Source organism: Phoxinus phoxinus (assembly GCF_949152265.1).
Source record: "Phoxinus phoxinus genome assembly, chromosome: 17".
NCBI lineage: Eukaryota > Metazoa > Chordata > Actinopteri > Cypriniformes > Leuciscidae > Phoxinus > Phoxinus phoxinus.
In genome coordinates, this window is record NC_136892.1 from 13,387,982 (window position 1) to 13,408,170 (window position 20,189).

General features: G+C 39.1%; 2 protein-coding genes across 3 annotated transcripts; both read right to left on the reverse strand.

Annotated features, from left to right (window-relative positions):
* Positions 1–6,917: 6,917 nt before the first annotated feature.
* Positions 6,918–19,812, reverse strand: LOC306984227 (multidrug and toxin extrusion protein 1-like). Its single transcript, XM_079585393.1, has 5 exons — positions 19,409–19,812; positions 7,741–8,911; positions 7,590–7,658; positions 7,366–7,514; positions 6,918–7,110 (listed from the first exon to the last, which is right to left on the reverse strand). The coding sequence occupies exons 2-5, from the start codon at positions 7,861–7,863 to the stop codon at positions 7,017–7,019; spliced, it is 435 nt and encodes a 144-aa protein (XP_079441519.1). The 5' UTR covers positions 7,864–8,911; positions 19,409–19,812; the 3' UTR covers positions 6,918–7,016.
* On the reverse strand, positions 9,670–15,312 carry LOC306984498 (uncharacterized protein). 2 transcript variants are annotated; one of them, XM_079585944.1, is made up of 7 exons: positions 15,193–15,312; positions 13,324–13,350; positions 12,905–12,974; positions 12,538–12,639; positions 12,179–12,348; positions 10,814–10,908; positions 9,670–10,451 (listed from the first exon to the last, which is right to left on the reverse strand). In XM_079585944.1, exons 3-6 carry the CDS (start codon positions 12,945–12,947, stop codon positions 10,876–10,878), a joined length of 348 nt encoding a protein of 115 aa, XP_079442070.1. In that variant the 5' UTR covers positions 12,948–12,974; positions 13,324–13,350; positions 15,193–15,312; the 3' UTR covers positions 9,670–10,451; positions 10,814–10,875. The 2 variants fall into 2 exon arrangements, with proteins under 2 accessions (XP_079442070.1, XP_079442071.1); XM_079585945.1 differs by lacking the exon at positions 13,324–13,350 and having other exon boundaries at positions 15,193–15,273.
* Positions 19,813–20,189: the final 377 nt, after the last annotated feature.

Below are 20,189 nucleotides of genomic sequence, written 5' to 3' on the forward strand. Positions count from 1 at the left end.
CGTTCAGGGCTCAGGTCATCTCCCTGTCGGCTCTGCCGGCTTCAGAGGACGGAAATAGCCCCCTTTGCCCGGTCAGGGCATTAAGAGCTTATGTGTCCCGCTCCGCTGTTTTTCGACAGACGGAGCAGCTCTTTGTTTCGTTCAACGGACGCTCCAAGGGGCGAGCCGCGACGAAACAGAGTCTGTCTCGATGGGTAGTGGACGCCATTGCGCTAGCCTACGCATCTAGAGGTTTGGAATGCCCTTTGGGCATCAGAGCACATTCCACGAGAGGCACGGCCTCTTCATGGGCTTGGTATAGCGGAATCTCGTTACAAGATATCTGTATGGCGGCAGGCTGGGCCTCCCCGTCTACATTTATTAGGTTCTATAACCTAGAGGTTCCTGCGTTGCAGGCTAAACTGCTCTCGGTCTAAAAGACTATGTATTAGTGTCCTGCCCCGCGCTGCGGCCCAGGTCACTTCAATGTTAATATGTATAAGTGTTTCTGCCCCGCGATGCGGCCCAGGTCACTTCAATGTTTAATGTGTATAAGTGTTCCTGCCCCGCGCTGCGGCCCAGGTCACTTCAATGTTTAAGCATCACTCACTGACAATGTGTCCCATGAGCATGCTATTACCCCTCATATATATCTATATTTACATATATATGCTATTATGCCTTAAGAGGCACTACTATAAAGGGATGATGCTAATTTAGCCGCTCTCCCTATACTTCTTGGGGTAGGCACTTGTATACCAGGGCGCGCGCGCCCTTAGGTGTCTGTGTCGGTCCAAGAGCACGCACGGCGTTTTACATGGGGTTCCCGTAGCGTTCTTCGACGCAGTACGAGAGAACTCTACGTAAGAGAACGTACTCGGTTACTAACGTAACCTCGGTTCTCTCTAGAAGAGGGAACGAGTACTGCGTCTCATGGCCGTGCGTGTCCGCGCTGCGTCGCTTCATTGACGAAAATCGGCGTGTTAGACAGCTATGCTCGTATTTATAGGCCTAGGCCACGCCTGTTTGGGCGGGAGGTGACGCAGAAGGGCGCGAAGCGCCTTCATTGGTCAGCGTCCTGGCCTCGCATAGGCTGTGCTTTTCTGGCAGAGCAGCCAATGGGTGAGCTGTATTGCTCCGCCTAGGTTGTATGCTTCAGAAAAGCGTTTTACATTATTACAAAATTAAGGATTAATTTTAGGCTTCAATCTCGACAAAGAAATATCTTTCCCGTAGCGTAGCGTTCTTCGACGCAGTACTCGTTCCCTCTTCTAGAGAGAACCGAGGTTACGTTAGTAACCGAGTACGTTTTAAGGAGAAAATACTCAGCAATGGTGTTGACTTTGCACAAATTTGTTTTGTCTCAAAGCATATTAAAAACACCACATAGATATATTAACAACATTAAAAACGAGATTTTCTCCACAGGGGGTCTTTATTGAAGTAGGTGGACTGTGAAGCAATGCGGTAGTATAGGCCTACATAAGTTTCAAACAATAATGAAGCGGCAGCGTAAGAGGCAGCTCTCGTGTTCAGCCCTCCCCGTGTGAAGACTTACTCTGGTAAAGACCTGGGACTCCACCTGCGCGACTCCACCAGGTAAGGACACAGACAAGGCACAACACGCTGCTCTAAGTATCACTATCTTTTTGTTACCACTTCCCTCATTTATTCTGTATTACTCTTACCATGTGCCACCAGTTTTGTCCATCGCAGACGGACGTACAAGCACATCCGCACACAGAAGCACACACCAAGGCTTTAACGTGAGGGAAACTTGATGCACCTTTATTTAATGTTTATACAAGGAAATTGTGTTTGCTGCAGAAGATCCTATTTAAACAGGGAGAGATTGAACAAATAAGAGTTAGTGCAATTATTATGTTGGTTTAAAGAGTCAACATACTGAAATGCTATTTCAACTATGCTGAACTGAGTGTTACGATTTCCTGATTTGTGTAGGGCAGGAACGCAACAGCAAAGCCAACATGTTGTTATATTATTTGAACATTATTGTTATGTTGACTTGAGAAATACATAATGTTCTACTATTTAATAAACTGATTATTTTTATTATTATGTTGGCTTGAGAAATAAATGCTATTTTTAAACAGATTATGTTGGCTTGACAAACTGATCTATTTAAGCTTCTTCTGTGACTAAATTTAAACAATACCCCACAGTACCCTAAGCCCACAAAATGAATCATTGGATTTCCTAAAATGATTATTAATCTTTTACATCTGAATACAAATATTATGGCACCAGACTTTTGTGTTATGGCATAATTTTGAGGAAATGTATGATTTTATATTTTTGTGTTAAAATGTTCACTCTTCACTCCACATCCCTGGGTGGGGGCTCTAGTAGTATTATGGTTAAGAAAAGGTTCACAAACTTCAATGGCTTTACTGTAAGTGGAGGGAACACATCTTGGTGCTATGTGTGCAGAAAGGGAACGGGACGCTGTGTCAACTGCTGACACTATGGGGGACACACCTTGGCCGAACCCGGTGTCTGAGGCATGAGTGCAAACGGCTTCTTACGCCACACCAATATCAAGCTGATGATACAAAAAGCAACCTGTAGTAATTATAATAATTAATAATTACATAATCATACGCACAAATGAACTTGGATCCTGAAAAAGTATGTGACTGCTCTCTTATCACATTTCTGTTCTGTAGGACATTTTTTATTTAATATAATCTTTTTCAGCATTTTTTATTGTTATTCATTCTCAATTTAGTCTTTTACTAGCATTGAGAAAACAGCTAACAATATGTTCTCATCGTATATAAATGAATCATAGTGAACACTGAACAATTAATGCTCTTTGCATATTGTCTAGGCCCACAAAATGAATCATTGGATGTCCTAAAATCTGTATTAATCTTTTACATCTGAATACAAATATTATGGCACCAGACTTAAAGAGATAGTTCACCCAAAAATGAAAATTAGTCCATGATTTACTCACCCTGAAGTCATCCTAGGGGTATAAGACATTCTTATTTCAGACGAATACAATCTCTTCCAAAGTTGATAATGGCAGTGAATGGCTGGATGACTTTGGAAAGTGCTTTAAAGTGCTCTAAACAGCTCTCCGGGGGTTAATAAAGGCCTTCTGAAGTGAAGATGTGGTCGTGTAAGAAAAATATCCATATTTAAAACTTTATCGACTAAAATAACTAGCTTCAGGCAGACGGCCGTGCACATCGACTTACGCCAAAAGAGTAACCCTTGAACTTGACGCACAACATAATTACATTTTGTTGAAAAATTTCACTCTATAAACCATTCAAGCTTATTTGATTAGAGCGCCCATCCTGGTGTTAATAACCCCCCACCAAACACCAACACACTAGCAAAAAGTTTGCGATAAATAACTCAATCCCTGGGTTGTTATGTCTGACCCAAGATCTGGGTAACACAAGAAAACTATCCAAACACTGGGTTGTTACACCTGACCCAGGAGCTGGGTAACACACAAACTACCCAAATACTGAAAAAAGAACCCAACAAAATTACCCAAAAGGCTCAACCCAGCATTTGGGTAGAGAAAAATAACTCAAGATTTTTTAGAGTGTAACCCTCATATCCTGTTAAGAATGACTTTGCCGTAAATGTACAGTCCCAGAAACCTAATGATGTGTGTGTAAAAACAATGAATTTTCGCATCTCAGATGGGAAACAGCAGGTGGTTAATTATCAAAAAGGACCATCTTTGTTGAACATTCCTATCAAATAAACAGTATATCCTTTAAAAGACTCACGATGAGACTTGAGGTAGAAAATGGGGACTTTAACATTACTTTTATCAACAATCTTTTTTTTTTTTTTTTTTAAGTAGTTTTGGATAAAGATAGGGATAGAGTTTATTTCCAGGGCAAAATATGTTTATTCAGGAACACATGCTATTATGCAAAATCGGCCAAATCAGACCATGTAAAACTGTTAGTAGCCTACCATACACATACACCATACCAGTTCATAGACGGGGGGGGGGGGGGGGGGGGGGGGGGGGGGGGGGCATAAAATACACCAATATTCATCAAATATGTCCAATGTTGTTACGACATTAAAATAAAATAAATTAACTAAATACATTGATAGTTTGCAAACCTGCCAGGAATCCACCAATCTCATATGTCCACCACTCCACACAAACCATAAGCATGCTGGGAAGAGCCAAGCGAATGAAGGCGCCCCAGGATATCAGCAGGATACATGGGACAAATACAATTTCAGAAAAAAAAAACGGAAAAAAAACCAGACCAATAAAAATAATTAAATACCTGAATTTAAGCCAATTTTATTATATTACTTGTGTCGTATAACATGACATAAATTGAATATGAGGAAACTAGTCATGGGGACTGTTCAGTAAAACTAGTAAATTCAAACAGGTGTGCTGTCAGGTATTTTAGGATGCAGAACGAGTAAACAAACCTCAGCAGAACTGAAAAGCAGAGACTCACCACCCCAGGTGTCTTTATGCAGGCCCATACATTGGATGCACACATAGAGAACCACGGCCAATGAATACTGGGAAATTGTATTCGCAGCAGCAGATCCTCTGTGAAGAAATCAGGATAACACACACATGTGAGTGAATGAAGAAAACATTGTCTCTAAATATGAGATAAACTGAATCTAGACAGGTTCTTACGCCACACCAAGATCAATCTTATGAAGGAAGATGTAGTTTATTAAAGCATTGAGGATGTTCCCTGCTACTCCTGTGATGACCTGAGGCCAAATAATACCCTAAACAAATATACAATCAAAAACAGACCCTCAGACTCACAGCAATACTCAAACGGAGCATGGCGCAAGCAAGGTCAAGAGTTTGATTCCTGAGGAAAGCATAAAATCATTAAATGTCCAACTTGCAAATGCATACATTTAAGAACTTCAAGAAAATGGAGGAAACCTGATTTAGAAGATACAATCCCTGCAGCTGATACATAAATACAGCCTGAAGATAAAATAGGAAATAAGAAAAAGATTGTTGGAAAATGGCAGGAAAACTGAAATAAAAATAATAATAAAAATAAAACACTGCCATTATTTACTCACTCTCGTGTCATTCCGAACCTGTTTTTTTCCCCATGCATTTCTTTCTTTCTTTTTTTGTGGAATTTAAAAGGCACACCGCAGAACTTTTGGCCACTAGGGGCGCTAGACCTGTAACTTTCACGTCTAGCGCCCCTAGAGGCCACAAGCGCCGCAGCACTGTCGCAAAAGTAAAGAAGACATCCACTTAATAAATGAATTGCACAAAAGTGAACAGAAAATAATGTCTGCTCAGGTAAGTCGCATAGACCAGGGGTGCCCAACCCTGCTCCTGTCTGTCCTGCAGAGTTAATCTCCAACTTTAATCAAACACACTTTCATTTTCAAGCGATCCTGAAGACATTAATTGTTTGCTTCAGGTGTGTTTGATTAGGGTTGGAGATAAACTGTGCAGGACAGTCGATCGGCAGGAGCAGGTTATAGACGTTTTAAAACTAAGTTGTTATTGTGCTTGTTTTGGAGTCATCTTATCTTTAGATCGGACTTACGTCATCTTATTTGTGTTTATCCTGTAGTAAACTATGAATTTGAATCAAAAATCATATAAGCCTCTAATAATATAGACATTTGTATCTAAAATCATATAAGCCACGAATAATACACACATATATGAGTGTGTAAAAGGACAAACAAACTGAAGCCTACAAATAACGGCAGTAGGTTTTGACATATCAGTTTTGTTACACGAATTCCCGACTTCGCAGTAAATATTACATTATATATCCACTTTTATGCCGATGTTTATGTTTTATTTTCAGTCATCATTTTCTTCGCCCCTTGAATAATCTTCAGAGTCCCCTCCCGAAACAGGAGGAGGACGCGGAGGGCGACGAGGTAGAGCCGGGGAGAAACAAGAGAGCTTTTTTTTTTTCGCGAGCACGATCCCTCTCGCGTTTTCTCTTTCTTGCCTCCTCAGGAGCAGTTCTAAACTTTCCCTTGCCTCAGCCATGGCCAGGAGTTGAGCAGGCGGAAAAATAGCAAAAGCGTTCGCTCCTTGAGCATATCAGAGCTTGTGGTCACGTGACGGTCGTAAAGCGATTCGTTCTCCAGGTCACATGACCTGTCCAAAGACGGTCCGTCTCCTCCAAACTTACATAGGCGGTATTTCAAGAGGGCAGCTCCGCTCGGAGCATTGATAGTGTCAAACACTGTATATTGCCCTGAGGAATCATTTAAAACAACTCATATGCTTCAACTCTTTAGGTCAAAAGTTCCACGGTGTGCCTTTAAGTTATTCACTGAAAACCATATAGGTTTAATTTAGCATTAGCTTTGAATCGATGATAGAATTTTCTTCTTCTTCTTTTTTTTTTGGTGAACTTTAAATGTCCCTTTAAAGACATTTTAAATGTTTCTTATGCTCACCAAGGCAGCATATTGTGAAATATTATTACTATTTAAAACAACTGTTTTCTATGGTGATATATTTTAAAATGTAATTTATTCCAATCCTGTGACAGCAAAGCTGAATGTTTAACATCATTACTCCAGTCTTTAGAGTCACATGATCCTTCAGAAATCATTCTAATACTGATTTGGTGCTCAAGAAACATTTCTTGTAATTATCAATGTTGAAAACTGTTGTGCTCCTCAATATTTTTGTGGAAACAATTATGCATGTTTTTTAAGAATTATTTGATGAATAGAAATTTCAAAAGAGCAGCATTTATTTGAAAGAGAAATCGCTTGTAACATTTTAAATGTCTTTTCTGTCATTATAATCAATTTGTGTGTCCTCCTTGGTGAATAAAAGTGTCAATTTGGTCAAACGTACTGAAAAAAAAAAACGTAGGCTACTGACCCCAAACTTTTAAACGGTAGTCTACATACAATAAAGTTTAATACTGTTAAATAAACTACAAGCTAGCAATATTTGAGATAAGGTCCTGAAACTACAAAAGCTTTTGAATGTTTGTCTAAGTGGTATACTGTTGTTGTTGGTTTTTTTATATATAAAGTTACAGTATTTGCAGTAAGTACTTTTTGGTGTGCAAAAAGGTGTCACTCACAGGCAAAGCATGCATGAATATTTGTACATAGAGTTGTGACAGCCTGTTGAGAGGGATAGAGAGAAACAATCAGTTTAAGTTGAAGGAACTCCACAGACACTGGCTTTAGGTCCATTTGACTGCCACATGTCCAAATGATATATTACATCATGTCATTTCACAATACTACTATAATTTTCTTCTATCACAATATGTTGACAACAGACTTTATCAGCACAGCAGACTCAAGTTTTTAAGTAACTTAAGGTAAGTTTTGCTAAACAGAACCATAACTTAATGTGTGTTGAATGTGTCACACCTGGCCACACTGGGACTCTGCCGGACAGCCAGCAGGATGGACTCTGTGTTGATGAGAAGCGCCCAGCAGGGGAAACAGGCCAACAGGAGGATGAGAATCCCTCTCTGTAGTATCACACCCACCCGCTTCAGATTTTTACCCCCAAACGTCTGCAGGAACCAATTCACTTCAAATGACATCTGAGCACAAATGACACTCACATTACTGAACATTGACTATCATACCTGAGAGATGAGTGTATCACATGCAGACGCCAATCCAAATCCTATTGAGATGCCAGACACATTAATAACCTGTGAGCAAAAAGGACGTATTTAAAAAGGCGACGGGTGTTTTAGTGCACGCCATTATAATGAAGTTATTTTGTGAATTTACAGCAATAGCCAGAGCGACACCGGCCAGTTCAGTTTTCCCCAAGTGTCCACAGAACACAGTGCTGATGAAGCTGATCAGAAAGAACATCAGCTGAGATATCAACTGCATTAAGTGGGGAAACATTCAACAGTATAACAGCTACAGTTTTGCCAAATATCAGTTAATCATTACATAGACTTAAATTGACTCTACATTGAATCTTTAAGGGATAGTTCACCCAAAAATGAAAATTCTGTCATAAGTACTCACTCTCATCTCGTTCCAAACTTGTAAGACTTTCGTTCATCTTCAGAACACAAATGAACACGAATGACCTTTCTAAATAAATCTGAGAGCTTTCTATCCCTGCATTGACAGCAAAGCAACTACCACTTTGACGCTTCAAAAAGAGCTCATTAAACTAATCGACATGAATTGAGTGGTTCAGACCAAGTCAAGAGACTTGATCGCTTGATATAATGAACAGATTTAACTTAGGCTTTTATTCACATTTAAACATTGATCAGCAAACTTAAACAGAAGCTTGACATAGGTTCAAACCTATAGCAGAAGCTCAAATGTGCTAACACATGAGAATTAACCTCATTGGTTCTTTAAGAGGCTTGTTTATATTTAGAAAAGAATGAACATATACATATATATATAGTATATGTTTATGTGTTATTTGTTTGGCTCAACAAAGTTATTATAAGTAGTTTAAATAAAATGCAGAATAATTAATCTACTTGATTTAGATCACACTGAGTAACACTTAACAATCCAACTCACCACGGGTCCAGCCAGTTTTAGCAGCTCTATAATTTCTTCTTTATAATTTACTGGCAAACAACTTCTACGTTTTCTTTGAAATTTAGAAACAATCCATGAACTTGAAGTTGACTGAGCATCATTGCTTCTCTCATGTTTCAGGTATTCATTTAACTGAGTTTCTGTTAATACTGTCCTTTTCCATTACTGAAGCAAGTCCCCTGTAAACACAAAGCATTAACTTTTACTTAGCTAACTATAAACCTAATACATCTGAATACAAAAAATACATTCAATAAAAAAAATGTATAATAATAATATACATCCTACCTTAAAGGATTAGTTCACTTTTAAAGTGAAAATTCTGTCATCATATAGGCTACTCACCCTTAAGTTGTTTCAAACCTGTATGAATTTCTTTCCTCTGCTGAACACAACCCACTGAGCACAGACACGTCCAAACGACGTCATTACAACGTCTTTGTCGAACGTTCAGAAGACGTCCACTGAGTAGCCAGAATGAAAGTTTTTGCAACGTCTTTTTTAGACGTCTCTTTGACGTTCAATGTTGACGTCCAAGTGACATAAAAAGTGAACGTTCAAAAGACGTCCAATTAAGAGTCAGCTTGAACGTCTTTTCTAGACGTCTTTTGAACGTTAACTATGGACGTCCAAGTGACATAAAAAGTGAACGTTCAGAAGACGTCCACTGAGTAGCCAGAATGAAAGTTTTTGCAACGTCTTTTTTAGACGTCTTTTAGACGTTCACTGTTTATGTCCAAGTGACATAAAACGTAAACGTTCAAAAGACGTCCACTGAAGAGCCAGAACGAACGTCTTTTCAACGTTAACTATGGACGTCCAAGTGACATAAAAAGTGAACGTTCAGAAGACGTCCACTGAGGAGCCAGAATGAAAGTTTTTGCAACGTCTTTTTTAGACGTCTTTTTGACGTTCACTGTTTACGTCCAAGTGACATAAAACGTGAACGTTCGAAAGACGTCCACTGAAGAGCCAGAACAAACGTCTTTTCAACGTTAACTGTGGACGTCCAAGTGACAAAAAGTGAATGTTCAGAAGACGTCCACTGAGGAGCCAGAATGAACGTTTTTGCAACGTCTTTTTAACGTTCACTATTGACGTACACATTGAACTTTTTAAATTATCATTGACGTCCAACATCTTTACAGGGTTCTAAATAAAAAAGTCATTTCAATGTCACCTACAGATGTCTAGAGGGCATTCACACAATTTGACACATTTCTTGATTTCAGATGTCACAAATCAACTGTATTATTTTTATTGTTAATGAGGCCTGTCTTATCCTCTAACCCTATTATCTTTATTAAACCATGTTTTGGTCATCAGACCTTCATCAGTTTACAAGGTTGGATGACCACATGGTATACAATAAAACTCACTCGAGTCATAGTGAAAGCAGTGCGCACTACTGCTTTAAAATTGTAAATAAATGACCTATCCCCGCCCCTGATATGCAAATACATTTTAGTATCCTTATTGGAAATAAATGACATCTGATCTATTAAAAAGGACAAAAATATAAATAAATAGTTTGAAATGCCAATATTTAATTTTTTTACATCTTTAATGATTTAAAAAGAAAAATCTGAACAGGCTGATTACTAAAACAAATTTGAAACAATGAACAAAAAGCAAGTGAACAAAAATATATAGAATTTTCCCTTAACTACACAAAATTTCACCACCCCTGTATGCCCTCCCCCTCCCATTCTTCTCAGCGCTGAACAGGCTGATAAATAAATACAATTAATTAAATTATTTAAACGGCAAGTGAACAAAAAAATTATAATAATATCCCCTAAATTATAGAATATTTAAACCCCTGTGTGCCCTCCCCCTCCCTGGCGCATGCTTTAGGTGGTCTGCGGCATGGAGCTTGATTGTAGCCTCAGTCGCATTTGCATCCCATTTCAAGACAGCCACTGCAAGAGTTGAACAAAAACAAAAAAATATATACATTTTTATATATATATAGAAAACCAGTGTTACATTGCAATGACTTCACATACAATATTTTTTTATGTGAAAACAACCAGCTGAGAAGTTCCTTATTCCTCCTGTCAAATATCAACTAAGTGGCAATACTGCACAGACCCATGGTGACTGGTGTGGTATATGGCAGCATACACCTGACTGAAGATTGGTTCTGTAAACTCGCTTCGCTGTATGTTAGGAAGGTGTAAGACTGCAATATTTTTGCTAAGACTGACACTAGAATATGTTGAGGTAGTGAAAACAAGTGAGTTAGTGTTAAACTTAAATGACGTGGGAAACTGCTGTGTACCTTTAATTGCTTCAAATGTTTTGGTTGATTCTAGAGGCAGTTTTTGCTTCTTCCCCTTCATGTTAAAACTCGACATTAGCCGGTTGGTGAAGAGCCTGAGGAAACAAATTCACCATTTAGAAATGACACGTGTGTGGTAATCTACAGGAACTGTAGCATGGGTGAGTGCCAAGAGTAGACTAAAGAAATGTGGTTCTGTTTAATCGATTCCAGAAAACAACAGAGTTGACCATTTTATAGCTCCAATGACATACTTTCCTGTCCTTGCACTTGTGAAATCCCCTCCTCTTTATACCTTACACATCAAGTTTCTTTGAGGACTCATGATTGCATTTCAGATAATTAATAAGCATTTAATCTCCTCCATTGTCTCCAGCTGCACTATATGGGCGGATGACAGAGGCAACTTACATTTGTTTAACTTTTTTTTATGAAATATGAAAATGGCAGTCAATGCAGTTTTCTGGAGCTTTTTCTATTTTTCCACAGCTTTCTTGTTTCGGACAGTGGTCTAGTGAATAAAGTGTATAGTATAAGTTGTTTAAGATGCGTCACATCATCCGTCGACCAGCAAACTGTGACAATAAATGTAACGCGTTTTGTGTTCTGCGTGTAACATGTTCCTATATGTAGGGATCTTGTTAAAAATACCCGTCTAAAATTTTATGTATTCCATCTCTCAGATCTCTCCCTCCAATTCTGCTGAGTTGAAGCACCTTTAAAGGAACACTCCGACTTTTGGGGACATTAGCCTATTCAACTTATCCCCCAGAGTTAGATAAGTCCATACATACCTTTAGCACTGCTACTTGGGCGGAGTGATAACCGCAGCACATGAGACGCGCCGTGGTGAGGAGCAGAGTTCGTTCAGAGCGCGTCTCAGGTGCTGCGGTTATCACTCCGCCCAAGTAGCAGTGCTTCGCCTTCAGAGAATATAGTTCCCAGTATTTATACGGTTAAAATATGTCTGTGTCTCATGTGACTGTTTTTTGTACACTCTGTGACTATACAAATCACAACATGTAAATAGGAAAGAGTTATTTTGTCACTTATTTGGATTAGTATGCTAACTGCAACCATTTACATCCAGTCTTTGTGCTAAGCTAGGCTAGCGGTGGGTGCGTCAAACAGACTTATAGCACGCACAGAGATGAAAAAGGTATGTGTGGACTTATCTAACTCTGGGGGATAAGTTGAATAGGCTAAAGTCCCAAAAAGTCGGAGTGTTCCTTTAAAGAGAGGGTGTAACATTCCTGACATGTTAGAAAAACAATAACCTATAACAAGTTCTGACTTATATACCACAGAATAATATTTATAAATTAAATGGTGCATAAAATTATATCACTTCTAGATTGTGCATACCAGGGAGTCAAAGGCATCTTTATCTTTGAGGCGTTCCTCCTCTCTTTTAAACTCGTCCATCGTTTCTAGCTGCTCGATGTGGGCAGACGACAGGAGAGGCTCGCTTCTCCCCAGCCTTCTCACCTCGAGGTGGATGTCAACTAGCTTTGTCAAAACTTTTTTTTGAAATTCTGAAAACAAAAAGTACCACATATGTAAAAGTCTACATGTCGGTTTAAACTGCTGACAAGTAGCCAATTAGAAAATTATGCTACTGTTATCCTTAAACAGATGTTCAAAGTTAGACCTGCTAATGCTGTATGTCCTGTTCAATTCATTTTTATAGTTTTTGATACCAGCTCTAACACTTCAGTACTTACTTGCCATGGACATTGGAAATCGTGGCCCTGTACTGGCTTCATGTGCAGAGTATTGCTCTGAGAAAGACCTCCCAGAGGATCTTTGGATGGGCGTGTCATAATCTGAAAGACGAAATGTGTCTATTACATTATTGTTCGTAATATGGATATTGCTCTTGTAGCAAGTTGTGTGCCTCTGCTGTACTCAGCAGTCAGTGCAAAAAGACCAATATACTTTTAGCCATGATGATACTTGATAGAGAATAAATTAAGGTCAACCATGAAGCTAAGAATCTTAAAACCAGTTGTTAAAAATATGCACTATGACATGGCTGCTACTTTAGAACATTTACACTCTTGCCACAGTGAATTGCATTCGGAGGAATACCTTCTTTAGACAAATCGCTGTGCCTGGACTGCTTGTGTCCCATCTGGTGGCTCTGCCTGGACCCGTGGCTCTGATAATTGAATTTTAAACAATATTACTAACAGTCAATAAATTTTATTGTGGTTTATAGTGAAAACGGGAATTGTCCCATCCCTATTCCGGAGTGTTAACAACTTAGGGTTAACTAATAATTGTTGCAAACTGGTACTACCAACAAGATTAGTGCATTCCTGGAACTGGGCCTTAATGTATTTGAGATTCATAATAGTGGTTTCAATACTGACCAAAATAATTGTTATTGATTTTTTACATAATCGAGCAGCCCTAGTTTGTGCTCAAACCAAACTAGTTCCTAGTACAATTGATTTCGTTTGAGAAACAACATACGATAAAGGTTTTCTGCTTCAACATAAACTTACCTCTTTTTCTGTCTTTATTGCTTCAACCTAAAAAAGAGATAAAGAAGAATATTTTAAATTCTACAACTATTTTATATACAGAAATATACAGATCAGGGGCCGTATTAAAAAAAAAATCTTATGACTAAAAATGTGCCAATTTAGGATAAACTCTTAAAATTAATGGCCATATCAGTCCAACATTTAAGACTTTTTCTAAGAGTATTTCAGCACATCTTAGCTAAGAGGACACACAGTTAATTCTCATACTTTATTTTCAGAAACTTTGGGAATATTTATTCTCTCCCCAAATTCGTCACTAATAAAACACAATAATAAAAAAAATTTAATGGGTAAGATTTTGTTTATAATATAAATGTTTTGCCATTTTATTAAAGTTTTCACATATAAGTCAAACAAAATTAAAATTTTAACAATAGTTCAAGCGTAATCTTTCTTTGTAAAAAATATACGTTTTATCATCATACATATTTCAAAGGATTTGAATTGGAACAAACACTAACATCAGTTATAATTCAACATAAAGTTACCTACTTTATTTTTGACAAAATACTATATATTTAGTCTAGTTTACAGTAAAAAAAATTATCTATCCAAAACTATTTGTCTATTTTTGACAAATATGTTTAACGTTAGACAATTTTCGTTTACTAGTTTTTGATAGATTATAATTTTTTTTAGAGCATATAACGTTACATTTTAATTTGCAGTTATACGTTGCTTAGAAAAAATACATATAAAATCACGACATTTAAATATTTAAACACTCATTTTGCGGTTTTTCAGACATTATTTCATATAGCGATTAGAACAATTTAGCACATAACGTTACATAAGAATAACTTCCTATTCACACCTGGATCCAATTCTCCTCGAAGTGAAAATAATCCACTTCTGAGGTCGATTTTTCCAAGATTAACATTCTTATATCGTCACAAGACGACATAAAGTACATAAATCTCATTAAATGTGATATGTTTTATCGAGCTGATGTGGACATTGACAGGTTTTCATGGATTGCCTCAGAACATTTGCTTGAAAAGCGCGTGCTCTTCACGTGTTCACATATTAACGTTAGGCCTACAATTAAAGTCGGCATGAAATCAAAATTGACCCTATTTACTTTGTTAGCGGATATTACTAGTCTTGTGGTGAACAATTAATCCGTGCAAGTTAATACACGGAAAAAAATTGTTTGCCGAAGTTATCTTTAATCAAAGTCTGAAAAGTTACTTCCGGGTCTGGAATGGTTCTTTTTTCTGATGACGTAGGCATGAGAACTTGGGTTGTTTAAACGCTTAGCCACTCCCTCAAACCGTTACTCTGCTGTGGGCGAGAGATGGAGAGGAGGAGCGCTAAAGTAAAACCCTGCCCTCTGTTCAATATTCCCTTTCACTCGGAAATGCGTCACAACACTTGAGAAAAGTCGTTTGCAACTTCCGGTTCACGCGGACTTTAACGTTAGCAGATGAGAGAACGATAGACATCTCTCTTTTTATACAGATTACATAAACAGCAAATATTTATATTAGTTTTGAATTCGATCATTTAAAAATAGACACTTATATTATAAAGATATATGCCTCTGTTTGCTGAGTTTTGTTTAAGATTAGACACGTGCTCCAGAAAAAAAGTTAACGGAGGGTCAGAATTATGTTTAAGCACAAAGTTTTGTTTCGATAAATTTGTAATTTTTTCTCACATTTCTTAAGTCTGTAACTTATGCAACGCCGGCGCGTTTGTCGACCCCGCGCAAAATGCCTACGTTTTAAGAAGTATTTCAAGGTATTAAGAGGCGTGACTTAATTCACTTCATCTGATGTCAACTGAATAACATATCAAATTAATGTTTTTTTTTTTTGTACCTACCTGATTTTGTTCAATAAAAGCAGAGTCTCTGGATATCACCGTGTCTGCAGCCTCGCTTGATACCTTTCAGGTGACGTTGCGGTGTGGCGTATATCGTGGCGATTCTTCTTCTTTGGTTTTTTTTCCTCTAACGGTTGTCGCAAAATGGTCGCAAACTATATGGTCGCAAACTGTTTTAGTCAGTGCGCCCTATGAGTGCGCCACGCGGCGCCACGATGCCACCGTGCCACCCCCAGTTTATGAATGATCATGCTTATGCTATTGTTATTATTATGAAGAAAATAATAATTTTCATAATAATATTTTCTTAATATATTTATATATATACAGTTTTATATATTTTACAGGTCAAAAGTTTTAGATCGGTAAAAAAAATTATGTTTTTAAAATAAGTCTTTTCTGCTCACCAAGGCTGCATTTATTTTATAAAAAAAAACAATTAATAAAAAAAGCATCATTGTCACTTCAATGTCACATGATCCTTCAGAAATCATTATAATATGCTGATGAATGCTCAAAAAACATTCATTATTATTTTCAATGTTGAAAACAGTTGTGTACAATTTTTTTTTCAAAATTCTTTGATGAATAGAAAGTTCAAAAGAACAGCATTTATTTAAAATATTTTCTAACATTATAAATGTCTTTACTGTAACGTTTGATCAGTTTAACATCCTTGATGAATAGGGTTAGGTAGCCTTCCGGTTTGTAGCATGAACCTGAGCCACTGCCGCCCGCTATCATATTTATTGCACAACACTGCTGATCAGGTGCAGAGTTTGCAGTGTGTCCTAACCAAAATCGTGATGGTTTCCTCTTTCTGCATACCCTACCCCTTCCTCTATTCCTGCCACATTCTCATAACTTCTTTCTTATTATCGATTATAGCTTCCTACTTGCTGTAACTTTCTGTATAATTTTGTTGTATTTTGTGCTAGGGTTAACAACCCTAACCCTAAATTTTCCTCTTGATTCATAACAATGCTCTGTTGATCAGGTACCTGCAACTATTACATAAACCAGTATGCATGTTTCCTCTATTATATTGTTCCTGAGACATTCTCATAACTTCTTTCATTATTATAGATTTAGCTTCTGATTTACCTACTTTGCGGTATATTTAAATATTTTTAAGTAGGATGGTTACCCTAACCCTAACCCTATCTCACACATATTTGCTATATTTGTTCATCCGTAAAGGATTCTGTGTCCTCCAGGACATAACTGCAGTATATGTGCTAAATCAACATTGAATTAGGAGTTTTTACAAAAACAAAAATACACATATGATCCCACTCCAACATTTTCAATATAAATCTGTAATATTTTAGGCCCTTTGTGGGCTCAACCATATGTGCAAGGTTGTAATTCTACTGAATTGTTTTTAATGCTGGAAATGTGCACTGAATGTGCAAGTTTGAGCACACATTCTTCCAAAATAAATATATTTCAGAAATTTCACAGTTTCCATTTCTTAATCCATATAAATTAAAGAAATTGTAAATAATTGATTCATTCCACAGACGTCCACAAGAGTCCCTAGTCAGACTTTCAGATTTTGAACCCATTTTGCATGTCCTCAGACGTTCATGGGGGATCCTAGTCAGATGTTCAGATTTTGAACATGTTTTGCACGTCCACAGCCGTCAAGAGTCCCCAGTCAAAATATTGATCCAGTTTTGCACGTCCACAGACGTCCAAAAGAGTCCCTAGTCAGACGTTCAGATTTTGAACCTGTTTTGCACGTCCACAGACGTCCAAAAAAGTCCCTAAAGTCAGACGTTCAGATATTGAACCAGTTTCGCACGTCCACAGACGTCCAAAAGAGTCCCTAGTCAGACGTTCAGATATTGAACCAGTTTTGCACGTCCACAGACGTCCAAAAGTGTCCCTAGTCAGACGTTCAGATATTGAACCAGTTTTGCACGTCCACAGACGTCCAAAAGAGTCCCTAGTCAGACGTTCAGATATTGAACCAGTTTCGCACGTCCACAGACGTCCAAAAGTGTACCTAGTCAGACGTTCAGATATTGAACCAGTTTCGCACGTCCACAGACGTCCAAAAGTGTCCCTAGTCAGACGTTCAGATATTGAACCAGTTTTGCACGTCCACAGACGTCCAAAAGAGTCCCTAGTCAGATGTTCAGATATTGAACCAGTTTCGCACGTCCACAGACGTCCAAAAGAGTCCCTAGTCAGATGTTCAGATATTGAACCAGTTTCGCACGTCCACAGACGTCCATAGGGGGTCCTTAATAGACGTTCAGATATTGAACCAGTTTCGCACGTCCACAGACGTCCAAAAGTGTACCTAGTCAGACGTTCAGATATTGAACCAGTTTCGCACGTCCACAGACGTCCAAAAGTGTCCCTAGTCAGACGTTCAGATATTGAACCAGTTTTGCACGTCCACAGACGTCCAAAAGTGTCCCTAGTCAGACGTTCAGATATTGAACCAGTTTCGCACGTCCACAGACGTCCAAAAGTGTCCCTAGTCAGACGTTCAGATATTGAACCAGTTTTGCACGTCCACAGACGTCGAAAAGAGTCCCTAGTCAGATGTTCAGATATTGAACCAGTTTCGCACGTCCACAGACGTCCAAAAGAGTCCCTAGTCAGACGTTCAGATATTGAACCAGTTTCGCACGTCCACAGACGTCCATAGGGGGTCCTAAATAGACGTTCAGATATTGAACCAGTTTCGCACGTCCACAGACGTCCATAGGGGGTCCTAAATAGACGTTCAGATATTGAACCAGTTTCGCACGTCCACAGACGTCCATAGGGGGTCCTAAATAGACGTTCAGATATTGAACCAGTTTCGCACGTCCACAGACGTCCAAAAGAGTCCCTAGTCAGATGTTCAGATATTGAACCAGTTTTGCACGTCCACAGACGTCCATAGGGGGGGTCCTAGTTAGACGTTCAGATATTGAACCAGTTTCGCACGTCCACAGACGTCCATAGGGGGTCCTAAATAGACGTTCAGATATTGAACCAGTTTCGCACGTCCACAGACGTCCAAAAAAGTCCCTAGTCAGACGTTCAGATATTAAACCAGTTTCGCACGTCCACAGACGTCCATAGGGGGTCCTAGTTAGACGTTCAGATATTGAACCAGTTTCGCACGTCCACAGACGTCCATAGGGGGTCCTAAATAGACGTTCAGATATTGAACCAGTTTCGCACGTCCACAGACGTCCAAAAAAGTCCCTAGTCAGACGTTCAGATATTAAACCAGTTTCGCACGTCCACAGACGTCCATAGGGGGTCCTAGTTAGACGTTCAGATATTGAACCAGTTTCGCACGTCCACAGACGTCCAAAAAAGTCCCTAGTCAGACGTTCAGATATTAAACCAGTTTCGCACGTCCACAGACGTCCATAGGGGGTCCTAGTTAGACGTTCAGATATTGAACCAGTTTCGCACGTCCACAGACGTCCAAAAGTGTCCCTAGTCAGACGTTCAGATATTGAACCAGTTTCGCACGTCCACAGACGTCCAAAAAAGTCCCTAGTCAGACGTTCAGATATTGAACCAGTTTCGCACGTCCACAGACGTCCATAGGGGGTCCTAAATAGACGTTCAGATATTGAACCAGTTTCGCACGTCCACAGACGTCCAAAAGTGTCCCTAGTCAGACGTTCAGATATTGAACCAGTTTCGCACGTCCACAGACGTCCATAGGGGGTCCTAAATAGACGTTCAGATATTGAACCAGTTTCGCACGTCCACAGACGTCTATAGGGGGTCCTAGTCAGACGTTCAGTTTTTGAACTTGTTTTGAACGTCCACAGACGTCCATAGGGGGTCCTAGTCAGACGTTCAAATTTTGAACCTGTTTTGCACGTCCACAGGACGTACAAAAGTGGTTCTGAACTGACGGACGTTATACGGAGATGATCTGAACGTCAAACAGACGTCGCGTGTTTGCTGGGAAAGGAAGATATTTAGAAGAATGTCAGTAACCAGACAGTTTCTGGTTCCCATTGACTTCCATAGTGTATATTTTTTTCCTACTATTGAAGTCAATGGGAACCAGAAACTGTCCGCACTGGCATTTTTGCTGGGTTAGGCTACCAGTCCATCATAGTAAAAGAAAATAGCTTTAAACATTTGTTTGTTAGCCAATGCTGAAAGCGGATAAAAAGATTAAAATGTCTAATCCTGCTGCTCCCTCTGTTGGACAACAGCGGTATTACAGCCTCCATCTTACCGTTGAAGTGAATGAATAAATGGGAATTTGGTTTTTCACTTATATCTCGGGAACGAGAAGGCGAAAAATTCTGAAACTCCGAGCATAGAGAGTGCTCGAGGAGCCCTGTTGAACGAGACCATCCCAGTTTTTTTGGGCGATTGGGGCCGGGAGTTATGCCCGTTCAAATACATATATTTTTTCGGCGTATATCTCGGGAATGCCCGGGCCAAATCGCACCACACTCAAATCGAAGCAAGGTGAGGACGGGCCCTTTCCAACGAGCTCTCCCGCAAGGATCTAGGTGGTCTGGGTCGTGAGTTACAGCCGTTAGAAGTTCGGGGGTCTCGCGAATTAACATATCCGCGGGGGGGCGCTCACACAGCCCGCGACGATTTATTCGATCGAGGCCCCATATAGAGGTCCATACCCATAGACATCATATAGATAGACGCCCTATCGACCGCTACTGCCTATTAGCGCGGTCGAGCCGTGGGGCCGCCATCTTAAACCGGTCACCCGCTCCACTCAGTGTAATCTGTATGGCAGGTGCAATGAGCTGTCAGTGCATTTAATTAATCATACCTCACTGAATACCAAACTGATTTTCACGCAGGGTTTTTTTCTGCAAATGTCATTCATGTAGCTATGATACAGGACACATGGTTCGGCATATTTTAATATTCATAGTAGGCTTAACAGTAATATAATATTCTGATATAAGATATAAAGTGACCAGACGTCCAAAATCAAAATATGTGATGTAGGATATAAGGTATTTTATAAATCACACACTATAAAT